Source organism: Alligator sinensis, unplaced genomic scaffold, assembly GCF_000455745.1.
Source record: "Alligator sinensis unplaced genomic scaffold, ASM45574v1 scaffold2413_1, whole genome shotgun sequence".
In the NCBI taxonomy this organism is placed as follows: domain Eukaryota; kingdom Metazoa; phylum Chordata; order Crocodylia; family Alligatoridae; genus Alligator; species Alligator sinensis.
In genome coordinates, this window is record NW_005843885.1 from 1 (window position 1) to 14,075 (window position 14,075).

The 14,075-nt window shown below is 51.7% G+C and overlaps 1 protein-coding gene across 1 annotated transcript; it reads right to left on the reverse strand.

Moving 5' to 3' along the window:
• Window positions 1-328: 328 nt before the first annotated feature.
• Window positions 329-8,986, reverse strand: LOC102382052 (alpha-2-macroglobulin-like; the record flags this gene model as incomplete). The annotated part of the gene is made up of 8 exons (XM_006039224.3): window positions 8,819-8,986; window positions 7,051-7,240; window positions 5,151-5,313; window positions 4,584-4,636; window positions 2,314-2,334; window positions 1,352-1,505; window positions 600-684; window positions 329-446 (listed from the first exon to the last, which is right to left on the reverse strand). Coding segments are annotated over exons 1-8 (855 nt in total), but the record flags the coding sequence as incomplete, so codon positions are not given.
• Between the last annotated feature and the right edge of the window lie 5,089 nt (window positions 8,987-14,075).

Here is a 14,075-nt window from a genome sequence, read left to right on the forward strand (position 1 = left end):
ACCCCCAACTTTGGGTTGTCAGTGCCTACTGGTGACTCGAATCAGTGCTGGGGTAAAAAGCAGGGAGGACCATTGTTCATGTTCACTCCCTGGGTTCCAGAGCCATGCTAACGTAGTGGCTACAGCATTGCTCTGACAAGCCACCAGCTCCCCCCTGGAGGTGGTTCGTGAGAAGCCCGTGGTTTGGATCTGGTGTTCAGGGCTGAAGAATTTGGATGGCCCTGATATGCATCATTAGCATTGTCATCAATGCAAGTCACAATGCCCCTTCAGTTCAGCCAAGCAGAAATATCCCACAGACTTTTCTCTCCTCCCCAGTTGCACTCACCTGGCCAGTAAACTCCATGCACAATTGTTGGGCTTCATTACGACTAAACCAGAAACGCCAGGTTTTTCGACACAGGCTGACCTGGACTGTCCCCTGAACGGGCTTCCCATAGGTGTATCTGCGTAGTAGAGTTAAGAGGTCAACAAGAGAGGAAGGGTGATGCTTGCCCACTCTGCCTTTCTGGGGTGAGTGGTATTGCAGGGGTGTTGGGCCTGGGCAGACACCCATGCCCTACCTCGAACCTCCCTGATGTGGCTGATTCTGTACTTACCGGCCACACACTCGCACTTCTAATGTCTCCTTCACCACTGTCACCACAGGGGGCAAGTCAAGGGTCACTTCAAATTTGGGCAGCACTGTGGGGCAGAAAAGGAGCCACTGATACAGGGGTCACAGCTCCCAGCATAGGAGCTTCAGTGCCAGGCCTGTGGCATTGGAGCTTCTCACCATTTGTTCCTGGGTCTGCCTTAATCTTTGCCCACTCTTACCAGTTCTCCCTGGACCCCAGTAGCACTGATACCACATTGGGCCCCGCATTGGGAAATCTGCCTGCTTTGCCCACTGCTCCCAGCCAGGCTGCCCTTGATCAGAACTGGCTACTCTGTGCCTTGCGGCTTGCCGAGTGGGCAGGTGATGAGCTCAGTGCAAGCTGGTTTCTAGAGCCTTGTAAGAGTGTGAGATGTTTTTGGGTCAGGGAAGCAGTGCCTCTGAGGCCGAAGGAGGAGCCTGGAGTTGGAGGCAGCTGGGGGCCACATCTGACCCTGGCCCACAGGTCCAGAGGATGAGGGTGTTGACAGAAGCTGAATGGACTGGGAGGCTGGATCCCCCGCAGCCAGGATGTGGTGCTGTTGGGATGCTGTTTGTGGGGCGGTGGTGGGTGGCTCTGGGGAATTCTGGGATCAGGCTCCCAGAGACCCTCTGAAGGGACACAGATAAATGGCCCACCAACAGTTTTACAGACTGTACTGCTGCTCCTCCACCAGAGACACAGCCTCTGTTACTGCGCTGGGTCCCCCTGCGCACCGTATTCCTCCACGCTGAAGGAGTGCTTAGTGCCCTCCACATCGATGGAGTACGTCCCCAAGGCCGGCTCTGCAGACAGAGGGAGGGACAGGTCCACGATGCCCTGCTGGGGGGCCACATCTCGCCACTGAGCGATCCGGTTCCCGTTGGGATCCTGAACATGCAGATACACATGAGTTAGCCACTCTCACCCACAGAAAGGCTCTGGGGTTTCCCCTCAAAGTGAGCCTAGTACCGGGGCTAGCGCCTGGGTCCACATCTCAAGACACTCAAGGCCTTCTCTGTTTACCCTGAAGAGAATCAAACCTCAGCAAGTGCCCGCCCTGCCCAGACAGCACCGTTGCTTAGGTTGGGAATAGTTAACCCAGGCTAGCTAGGGAAGGCCCATCTCTAGCCTCGAGAAAGCTGAAGAAACAAAATGGAGCAGATGTTCCTGCCCTGACCCTGGAGATGGACTAGGACCCTGGAGGATTTTCCAGCTCCAATTGAGGTCTTTGTGGGTAGTGTTCACTGTCCCCCTCTGCCCATGAAACCTTCCCAATCTTCCTGTCTCCCCTCTCTTGGCACTATCAGGGATCCTCCTACCCTCGTCCATGCCATTCTCCACGCTGCTCACCCAAGTCCCCCATCCTGCTGCTTGCAACACTGGCCTGCTCAAGGTGGTGGCTGACCTGGAGTACAAGGGCTGGAAATGCTCAGGATGAGCGGCCCAGGTAGGGGCGAAGCAGGGCCAAACCCACCTGCATCCAAATCAGATAAAACCCCAGACTGTACAGATTAACAACCCATGAGGCTCATTCCAGATGTGCCTGCTGTTCTGGGACCCTTTACCCTTCCCCGAATAGGGCAGAGGGGCTGGCTTGGCGGGATGCTGTGGTGAGAGCCCAGATACCCTAAGCTCCCAAGACTGAACACCCCCTTGCTGCTTTCCAGAGAGCCAGGCCGGAGAGGGACAGACTGACCTGCAGGGTCACCAGGGGCACCTGCAAAACAAACAGACATAAGACAGCTCGTTAGAGGGAGGGGAACTGCTAGCTGCCCAGGGGTCTGCCTGGGACCTCATCGGGCTTGGGTGTTTACAAGAGAATGGGGGAGGAACCGTGGCAAGCAGTGAGGGTGACTGAGAGAGCAGTGACATGAAGGCAAGATGGCAGAAAAGTCAGAGCTGGCACAGCAAAGCTGGATGTCTCGCCCTCATGGAGCACAGCTGGATGGTGAGTGCCCAGCACCACCCTCATGCAGCTGCACTCCTTCCGGCTTAGCAGGAAGGAAGCACAGAACAAACACGGCCTGTCTCAGTACTTTTCATTCCATCCAGGAAGAGCACACACCAACTGCTGAAACTTCCTTAGCCTGACAAAGGGTTTTTGAACTCGAAAGCTTGCTTAATAACTATTCTCCAACCATTTGGGTTGGTCTAATAAAAGATATCAAATTCACCCAAGGAACCTTGTCTGCCTAGGCCTGTCTCAGTACGGCACGCATCCCATGCTGCAATCCCATGGTGAAGACACAAGGGGTGTTTGTTCCAGGTGTTTGGCTTGAGGGGGTTGGCACAGGGTTAGTAAGGTTATTTACACAATTTTCACCGTGAACTTCTGGACTTGCCTGTTTGCTTTTTGACAGATTTGGACATAAAGGAATTGCAGTCCTGGTTGCGCTATCCAAATGACATTAGCTACATGTTTTCAATTTGCTAAGACTGTATCTGTTCACAAGAAGGCTCTGGTCTTGCATGGTGTCGAGGTGGCGGTGTTGAGGTGTTGGCTTTTCCTGCTGCCTTATTTACAAGTTACCCATGCTGTGTTTGGGAATTTCCCAAACTTTTAATTTCAATGACCATCCAAACTGAAAGAAACAACTGCTTGGAGCCCGCAGTGGCCAAGGTGTCCCACTGAGTTGGGTCTTAAAGAAGAATGTAGGATGATCTTGTATTATTTCTGTGACTCAGGTACATGACTCAGTTCCCCCACCTTGTTGTTCCCCCACCTTGTCCTCCCCCCCACTGCCATACATTATATGGTGGGGTTGAATGGGGAACTTCCAGCATGAACTGGGTGGGAAGTAAGAGTATGAGCTGTGTCTCTGTAGATGGGCCCTCTGGAGTTGAATGAGGGTATTCAGCCAGGCAAAGAACACCTTGTCAAAGACAATGCAAACCCTAACATGGAGGTTAACATTTAATATCTGGCACAGGGGCAGGAATCATGCAGGCTCACTGAGGACAGACTTTTTCAGGGGGCGCATCTTCATGTGTGTACTAATACACAGCAATAAACTCTGAGGGTTATTGCCTTGGAGTTTATTGCTCCTGTGTGCGCACCTGCACATGTGGCTGGGATTGCAGCACACTGAGCCAGGACAGAGCAGCCCCAGGTGGCAGGGGACGTGGGGGGGTCATCCTGCCAGCCCAGGGCTGCTTCTCCGACTCAGCGTGCTGTGGAGGGGCTGGCTGGGGCACAAGGGTACTTTGGTGCAGGACTGGCCAGGAGGCAGCCCCTGCACTGAAGCACCCTCATGTCCCACCCAGGTGGCACAGCATCTACACATGAGCTACTGTGGAGTTTTTTAGGCTGGAGTAAAATTAGATTCTCCAGCCTAATTGGGGTGCATAGTAAGATGCCCAGACGTTTACTATGCAGCTAATTAGTCCACTGCACAGTAAATGTCTCGTGCAGATGCTCCTAAGGAGGAGCAGAAGAAGAGGAAAAGGAGGTAAGCAAAAAGATGCTATATGGGTTCTTTACATGCAGGTATGAAACTCGGCGTTGATCTGCATCCTATATTTTCCTTTAAATGCTGACCTCAGGAAGGGCTTATACATAGATACAGAAGAGCAACTCATGTAAGATAATGCTTGCTTCCTAAAGCCCAAAACCCTCAGAAGAAAATAAAGGAAGTGACAGTGTTAAAGTCACATGGAGTTAAACACTTCTGCTTCTGCCTGTGACATTAAATTTATGGTGACATGTCCAAGCCACTTCCCCTGGACCATATTCTGGGCGCTGCTAGAAAGTGGCAACTCGTTCGATAATCTGTCCCTACTTGTCTACCACCCATATCTAGGACATCACCTTCTTGTGAGACAGGGAGAGATACACCCAGAAGAAGCTGCAATTGGACGGGGGCTGGAATCCAGCGTGACCCTAGTGACATTCTGGTCTCCTAACCCTCTTTATCCTCTCCTCTGACCTTATGATCCCCTCCACCAACGCATGGCCCCAGTTCTCACCTTCCTGTTACTGGGAACAAAGTCTTTATCCAAACTGACGATTCGGAAGTTCACTGGAAAAGAGCAAATGCAGACACAGGTCAGGCCTAGATTCATTTCTCTGACTGAATTGCCAGTGGGGTTGGGGCCAGGCATGAATGGTCTCTCTTCTTGTGAGAGTGGGCACTGCCTGGGGGAGAGTGGTACAGGCTTCCCCATGCTGTCCTCTGCAAAACAACATGGCCCTGTCCTGGGGGAAAGTGGAGCTTAGTCTCTGGGGCCCAGCCAGCCTTGGTTTCCCTCCTGAGGATGCCAGAGACAAGACTGATCACAACCCCCTGCCAGGTCTCTCCCATCACTAAGGACTGAGCTGAACTCTGCACTTCAGTTCGTGCAGGTACCACGGGGTGTCAGGGGAGAAAACACTGGGCCCCTCTCCTATTGGGGTTCTGTTGAGGCACTGGGGAAGAAGTGAGAGCCCCACTATCCCACTCTGGTCCTCCCAGAGGAACCAGCCCACGGAGCCAAGGAGCCCATCTGAAGGGCACAGAACCCACGAGCTCTCCCCAGCAGCTCCTGCCTGCTCACCTGTCTGTCCAGGCTTGTAGATGGGTTTGTCTGTCTGTACAAAGGTCCCAGGCTCCAGTGCTTTCAGGAGCACTTTCTTCCGCTCCGAGAACTTCAGGGAATCTCCTTCAATTGAGACGTGCAGGTGGGCCACTTCCTCCCCGCTGGTGGTTGGGGCTGGCACCTGCCCATAGGGAAACACAGCCATGGCATGGTTGTGATGCAGCCTGGTTTGCACAGGAGGGGCTGGCAGGGGTGCCTGAGGGTCCCTGTGCTAAGCCACAGGTCACAAGGCATGCAGGACTCTGGAGAGGTCAGAGTCAGCAGCTCTATTGAGAGCTAGCAGGGAGATGATGGCAAAAGCGTGGCGTACAGCATGGGATAACACGGGGAGTTGCTGACTTCAGCCTGACCTGCAATGTGGAGCATGGCCCTGATTCCAGGGAGTGGGACTGGACACTGGATGTGGCCTGTCTGAATGGGGCAGCAACCCAGCCCCAGAGCATTGTGTCCTTGAGTGTGGAGATGCCACTGTAGCTACTCCCAGGGACCAGGGATGCTGGGCTCTGGACAACCTCATATTCCTGAGCTGCAGGGAAATGTTCCCATTAAATGACCGAGCTGGGTCTGGAGCCAGGGAGGGGCCAGCAGGCTTGTTTGAAGTGGCTAGTATTCGCTTCGGATTCAGCCGATTCGGGGGACAGTGGTTTGATTTGGTGATTCGAATCACTGTCCTGATTCCATCCCACCAAATCTCCGAATCAGCCAGGCCAGGCCCATCCCCACAATGGCCACCTGCTCACCACAGCTCCCAGCATCTGGGGGAAAAAAATCCCCGGCTCAGCAGGTGCTGCTGGGTTGGGGGGCAATCCCCGATGCCCCATACTGTGTGGGGGGCTCTGCACGAGCTCCTAAATCACCTCCCCAGCTGCCCCAGCCCCTCATGGGTGCCCCACATAGGCCAGCTCCAGCCCTTTAAGAAAAAACAGACCTGAAGAAACCCCGGGATTCACCGGTCCTGCCGGTGGGGGCGACCCCCGCTGCCCCGTTCCATGTGGGGGCTCTGCGCCACGTGGGGGCTCTACGCCCTGAGACTGCAGCAGGAGCAGTGTCCCAGGGCTTTTCTTTGCTTTTTTTTTTTATTAAAGGGCCAGAGCCCTGGCAGGTGGGGCAGCCATGTGGGGGGCTGGGGAGTAGGCAGGGGGTCGAGGTGGCTCGTGCAGAGCCCCCCATGTAGTGTCCGGCAGTAGGGACAGCCCACTGCCCAGCAGCACCCGGTGAGCACCAGGACTTTGTTTTAAAGTACCGATGTGGGGTTGGTGAGGACAGCCATGTGGGAGTTGGGGGAGTGTGTGTGGGTCTGGGGGAGTGGGATGGGTCGGGGGGAGTAGGTGTGGGTCTGGGCGAGCGGGCTGGGTTGGGGGGCTGGCAGGGGTCCCCGCATGGGCTGCTCTCTACTCCTCTGCCCCTAGTACTTCCCAACTCCGAGTGGCTGCAGCAAGGACCACCGAGGACTGCCCGAATCATCAGAGCTCTCCAAACCTTTGCCGAAGATTCAGAGAGCTTTGAATTGATACGGACCTTTAAATTGGTCCCCTGATTCGATTCGGATTTAGAGAGTCAGCCACCGAATGGGGTCGAATTTCCTCCAAATCAAATCACCACCTGAAGCTTCGCACAGCCCTAATGGGAAACTCGTCACAGAGCTGCTATTGGCTCCACGGCCCATTGGGAATTGCTCTGCTGGGCGACGAGAGATTTTGGCTGGATGCCTCGTCCCCAACACTGTTCCTTCCCAATTCCTGAGCCCTCCAGTCCCCTAGGCTGAGTCTGGGGCAAAGCTGGAGACCCAGGGGGAAGCACTCTAGAGCTTTTCCCAGTCCATAGCCTGGTGCTGTGCAGCCCTGGGGCTGTGACTTACCGAGAAGGACACACTCTCCGTCAGATTGGGCTCCTTGACCTTCTTCTCCAGCAGGCTGATGTTGCTGGATGGGCTCTGTCTTTCCAGCTGGAGAGTCACCAGGACGGTTTCATTGAAGTTGGCCAGATGGACCCACATCATCCCCTTGTGTGGGTGGTAGAGCTCAGTTGGTATCACCACCACATAATACCTGGGAGAGAGGAAAGAACAACATTTTCTCAGCTTGGGGCCCACCTCCTGCTGATGAAGATGTTGTACAACATTGCTGAGGCTCAACCTGAGCCAGTCACAGAGCATTAGGCTGTGGAAGATCTCCTTTCCTCCACCCCTCCTGCCCCACTGCATCTAGCACTCAACCCTTTTGCTTACTTAGGATGCTGGAAGAGACCAGCTGGTAGCTGAAAAGTGAGCAGAGACCCACTGTGCAGTGCAGAGGGAAGAGGCTGGATATTTTCTAGCTCTCTTGAATGCCTGGGTTCTTCGCAGCAGGGGTACCAGGTGCCCCCCTCCCCAATACTGAAACCAGTTTGCCAGGCCATGACGGTATAGCGCTCTGCCTCTCCAGAAGCAAGAAGGCAAGAGAGCACCAGCAGGGTACCTGGCACCACTGCATTTTCTACTGTTTCTCTTCTCCCTTGTGTGCATGTTTGCCATAAAGGAAGTAGGACCAGGAGCTTGGTTCCACTTTAAAAACCTTCTCTTCTTCTCAGAAGGAGCAGCCCTCACTATATGTACTATGGAGGAGAAGCATGTCAGACAGGGTGATTTCACTAGGAGATTCTGTGCAGCTAAAGGGAAATGGAAAAAGGAATGTAAGAATGAAAGCCAGACTGAATTCTCTACATTTGAAACTCCTGAGATGTCTCTCCTTTTTCTTTATCTGGTGGGAAAAGTGATAAAGATGTTTAATGTTAGTCACTGCCATGGGACAAAGTAAGGGCTCAGAACCCTGAGCCATTTTAACTGTATAATGTCATCCTGTAATCCTGGATCCTGTAATGTCAGTATTATAGTAATGTACTTTCTCTATTTTTCTTCCAACACAATGAGCACAAACAATCACAAGTACCAAGCCTGCTGGTGAGGGCAGGGGGAGTAAGGGTTAGTATTGTTGCAAGCACTGGAACTTCTGTTTGGTTTTTAACTTGGGAAATTATCCATGAAGATTTTGACAGTAAGGTCAAACACTGACAAGTCCCATTTGAGGTTGCTCACACAAGTGTCCTTTGGTCCCTTGTGCAAATATAATCTAGGGACCCTTCACACCAGCAGTACAGCACTGTGAGCCCTTGACTTTGCAAAGATAAGCCTCTTCTAACAGAGCTGGTCTACACAGTGCTTATTTTTAGTACAGTACTGCTTGGAGGTACCAGTCTAAAGCAGCCCCCACTCTGTTAGGTGCTGTATACACAGCAGACATACTGTCCCAAGGAGCTCACAGCCTAAACAGACTGGCCAGCTCTAGGAAGGAGAACAGGTTCAGGGCTGGCTTGTGACTTACTCAGGGTCAACCAGGGAGCTGGGAGTAGAAGATGAGAATTGAACCCAAGTCTCCTAAATCCCAGACTGTTGCCTTTATACCTTTCCCTCTGCTTCTAGGAGAGATCAGGAGCTTAAGATGGCTCAGCAGCAGGGACTGCGTTCTCGGGACAGGGTGTTACTGACTCCTGATCAGCCACCCCTGGGCCCTCTGTCCTGCTTCCACATATTCCTCCAACCACCACCATGTGAACGGACAGACATACAGGCAGACATGGACAGGGCTTACGACTTTGAAGAGATCCCAGCTGTGAGATGCAGGAGAAGGAGCAGGCAGGCCAAGGTGGCTGGGGTTCCCATTCTTGGGGGTGCAGGCTGGGAGGTGGATGCACACCTCAGCCTTGCTGGGTCTTTCTTCCTCCCTTTTTCTGACAAGACACCAGTCTGCTCTGGTCTGATATAGTCTCTGCATCAGGAGCTTTGCCTGTAAGCCTAAAAGTAAATAAAGGCTGTGTCAGGTCTCTTGCTGGGAATGGTGGACACAGCTAAGACAATATTTACCCGCACAACCCCCACCATTACTGGTTTCAAGGCTCCAACCAGCTGACTTTGTGTAGGATGGTTTGAATAGGTATCATCCTGCCTCAGGCAGGGGGTTGGACTAGGTGACCTCTGGAGATCCCTTCCAGGGCTACTTCTCTGTGATTCAATCATAATGGTGGTCGGAAATAGTCAGGTGAGTGCGTGAGGTCTATTACATGAATTACATCTGGCAGAGGGTGCAGCAGACCCTTTTGTTTTTCAGCAGTGATGCAGTAGGAGGGAACGAGGGAAAGGGAGTGGGTGAAGTTTGGCATCAGTTATTCTGCTATCACAGAGCCAAGAGCAACACCACAGCGCCCTGTGTTGTTCATGAGGCTCCTGTTTCCAATGGCTTGTAATGGAGTCAAATTGTATTAATCTGGGCTGACATTTTCCAGCCTTGGTATCTGCCTCAGGTTGAATTTTAGCAGTTTCAGTCAAAATGATTCAATTATTTCTGAGGACATGCTTAAGCAGGGAAGCATTAGTTGTGCCAATCATAATCCTTTACTGTAAAACAGGATTGGGCAAAATGTGGCCCACGGGCCAGATGCAGCCTGCTGCGGGGCCCCTAAAAAATTTAGAAAATTACTTTTTATCTGCCCCTGGCTGCCTGTCATGTGTCCCTCGATGGCTTGCCAAAACTCAGTATGCGGCCCTCTGCCCAAAATAAATGCTCGCCCCTGCTCTTAAGGTTTCTTTGCAGAGCCTATAGTGCCCCCTGTGCATGAGATTGTGTGCATATCTGTGAGATGGAGCAGAGGTGTTGTGACAATATTATGTTCTGTGTACGCAGCAAGAGGCACACACTGCTCTTCCCTTTGCTAAATCTTTCTTTTCCAATAATTTTTTTCCAGGTGACATGACCTTTCCCAACCTCTAGCATTCAAGTTACCCATACAAATGCTTTATCCTGTCTTTGGAAGACAGTCCTCTTTAGCTCAAGAGTTAATGGGTCTTTATCAGTATCATCTCATGTCATTACAGGGGCGTAGGTAATGACAACTGATGTGTGCTGTCTAGAGGAAGTCTGCACGTCATGAGAGTTTTGCTCATCCTATGAAGTAGCTGAATGCAGTTTTTGCTGGTAAGTCCTACCTCCTAAATCCAGCTTTGCCTTTCCCATAAAAAATGTGTCCTTCACCATGTTCTCTTATCTGAACTTCAGCAGGCATTCTGGTCTTGCTCAACTCTGCACTGTAGTTCTCAGCAGCCCAAGCTATTTGTCTTTCTGGTCTTTCAAGTGAAGTTGGTCTGTCCTTCAAAGTTCTGTCATTTCCTGGTTGCCACAGACTAGGGAGGCTCTGGATTTCTGAGATTTCGTATGGCGACTCATGTGGTGACCCATGAGGGGGTTGCAGTGTGTCTGCTGAGCTGTCTGAGGGTGGTAATATTTGAGGTACCTCTTCTAATTTTGTCCTCAAATAAAGGGAGCAGGGTGGATCCTAAAACAAGGTTGCTTAGATACATGGAGAGATCTAGGAGTTTGAACAGGGAGGTGCAGCTGCTGTGATGCAGTATCACATACAATACAACACACAGTTTTCTCCAGGTAAAAAGGAACCCAAGACTTTACTAGTATGCTAGGGGCCTCGGGCTATATTATTCCATTTAAGATTGAAGCTGAAACAAATGTATTTTTATTGAAATTTATGTTACTTTGTTACATCATATATTATGCATTGAAAAAAACAACTGCGGAAAAATAATCTAAAGATGTCTGTTCTTTAGTCTGGTAGTCATCAGAATTGAATGTACATCTCTTTCAGAGTTATAAAACAAAATCAAGCCTTCTTGAGTATTTTGACAGTGTATCCAGTGCTCCACTGAAAGGTATTTCCACACCTGAGTTAATGTTCACTTGAGTTAACATTTCCACACCTGAGGTAATGCTTTTAGCTATCTGTTAAAACAGGATGCAGGGCTGTGAACTAGGACCTGCGTTACTGGGAGCCATGAACAGACAGCAGAATTGCAGAAGAAAGAATTGCTTGATTAGTGGAACAGCAAGACCATTAAAAAAAGAGGGAAGGTAGATAGCAAACCCTCAGGGTGGGTGTTGATGCTCCATTTTTGTTCCTTGGCTCCTTAGGGAGTGCTGAGAGCTGTGCCGATTGGGTGATTCCTGGGACAGGGTTGCAGGGATGATATGCCTGAGATGGGGCAGGTTGGGGGTGTCTCGTCAGTGAGCAGCCCGGGCTGGCAGTGCTCCCACCCCTGCTGCAGTTTGTGGAGAAGCCTGGACTTCCAGGGCGAGCCCCAAATGTAACCTTGTGCCCCTACCAGCTCCATCTGATTATTTACCCAGGAAGAAAAAGAAGATCTTGAAGAAGCTGGGGTAAGCGGCATGAGTACATCGAGCTGAAGATGGACCCTGTTGGTGTCTCCATTGCTGATGAAGGCTAGACTGGCATGTCACTCAAAACCATTGGGAAGACCAAGGTGGGGACCCTGGCAGTGGAGGGCCAGTAGAGCTGGGTCTGGCTGGCTTTCTGCACAGAATGAGTGGTAATGTCTTACCACACACCCACCTGGCACTCTCAGCTCTGTCCTGCTACCGTCTTCATGTTTGCAGGATGCCTTTGCTGGTTTTGATGAGGATGAGGACGAGGACCTGGAGATCAAGCAGTTGTAGACACTGGCTGTGGCAGACCACCTCTGGTGTCTGTCATTTTAAGGCTTGAGAGCAGGCAGCAGGGCAGCCTTCAGGTGTGGGCTAGCCCTAAAGAAGAGGTCACATGAATCCAGGAGGGCCCTGGGATTGGAGGAAGGGGTTGAGCAGCCTCCATTTTAAATCCAGGGCCTCGGGGCTAAGCCAGCAGTCTACTGCTGGCAGCTGGAAGAAGGCTACCTGGCTAAGCTGCTGCTCAGAAAACCTTGGAGGTAAGGGCAGGAGCTATGGGGATGGTAAGGCTGGGTAAGGATGGCTTGGTAGGACTACGTGTGGCAGGTTAATTCCCCAGAAATGCCATGCCTATTGCCTCCTCAGTGAAAGGTAGGTAGGGGTACCTTATAAGCCTAGATCCAACTACCTGGTGGGTCACTTGGAGAACAGACGTAAAGGTGGGGGATGGCAGGCACGTCTTCAGACACCTGAGGCCCATGGACTGAGTGTGTGTAGTCTGCAGAGAGGAGGTCTGAGGAAAAGACAAATGAGGAGCCATGGTGGCCAGAGAGAAAATCCCCAGGGAGGAGGCAGACAGTGACCTGGAGAGAGGCCAGTGGCTGAGTTCAGCTCAGGGTGGGGCAGAAGGCCAGCAGCCATGAAGAGTAGGGTTGCATGTGTACCGGCTAGAGTGTGTGACCTTTCCCAGGAAAGGTTTGTGAGTGAAGAAGTCTGAAGGGCCGATTAGAGTAGGGCCCAAGGAGCACCCAAAGGGCTGCATGGAATAGGGCGGGATGTGTGAGGCACGTGGCATTCATGCCTGGGGTACTGCTGTCACCACCCATACTCAGGTCTTTTTCTGGGCCCTATGCCACCCGGGATACACAGGGCCTGTAGACCTTGGGATTTGGGAGTTTTCCTATTAGCCCGAAGCATTCACTAGCAGCCTCCTGTGCAGAAAGAAAGTAAAATCACCGTGCGCACTTTAGCCAGTCCCTTCCCTCTTAAGCACAAACAGCGAGGTGTGCTAAAACAGATTTATTGATCAAGGATGGATGGAGGGGAAGGAATACCAATAGCAAAATACAGAAAGAAAACCGACCTTGAGCAAGTCTATGGCTTGTCAGCCTTTTGATACGCGATTAAACTTAGTTCCTAGTTATGTTCCTGGTAAGTTACTCCTTTCTGCATGCAGACAATGGGAGTGGCACAGTGAGGCGGGTGGCTCTGCATAGTAGTGCCCCCTACTGTGTTGCCACATAGTGGCAGAGGTGAGATCCCTCAGATTGCTCTCTGGAATGCATAACCTTGGTGGAGGAAGCAGTGTCACTGAAAACCTTTGAGCAAACAAGTCTTTGATTTGGCACTGTGTCAACCGGACAGGGTTCAGATAGAATTACCAATAATTATGCCAAAATGTCCATGGAAGAACTGCTGAAGGAACTGACTCAGGGGGGCCTCCCAGCCCATGTGGGGCAAAATAAAAAGGACCTGAATGGGTCTCTGCAGGCCAGTGGTTGAGCCCAGGGACCTCCCACCGCAGTTCCAAGTGGGAGCAGAGCAAAAGGAGCCCATTACCTTGGGTTTCAGAGGAGGAGCCCCAAGGAGATGGAACTGCTCAAGAAGCGGAACCGCCTTTGGATCCTAGAGCTAGAAGTATGCCGGCAGGAGTTAGAAGCCCAAGAGACATAGCGCAAGCATGAGGCCGAACAACACAAGCATGATTTAGAAGCCCAAGAAATGCAGCTCAAGCATGAGGCCGAGCAAGGGGCCAGAGAGCTAGAAGCAAAACATCGGCAGGATATCAAGATGCTCCAGATGAAGCAAGAGATAGAAGCCAAGGAGGCATAGTGCCAGCACGGGGCTGAGCTGCACCAGACAAAGCAAGCTACACTGCCCAGGGTGACCCCCAAGGACTTTTCCCCAACTAAGGATGAAGAGGATCCAGAGGTGTTCCTGAGTAATTTCTAAAACCAAGCGTGCTGCTGGAACTTGGGGGAAAAAAGAGTACATGAGATATATTGCTGGGCTAGTAACAGGCAACATGGCTATTATCCTTAGCAGCTTGCCCACTGAGTTGGTGAATGACTATGATATCTTTAAAGAGGCTGTGTGTAAGAGGTATAGTTTTGATCCAGATCATTTCAGGAAGAAACCAGGAACATCTGGAGAAGCTGGATACCTTCAAGTCAGCCGGCCCTGACAATCTTCACCCCAGGGTACTCAAGGAGCTGGTGAGCATCATAGCCCAGCCTCTAGCACGGATCTTTGAAAACTCTTGGCGCTCTGGTGTAGTGCCCGAAGACTGGAAGAAGGCCAATGTGGTGCCTATCTTCAAGAAAGGGAGGAAAGTGGAGCC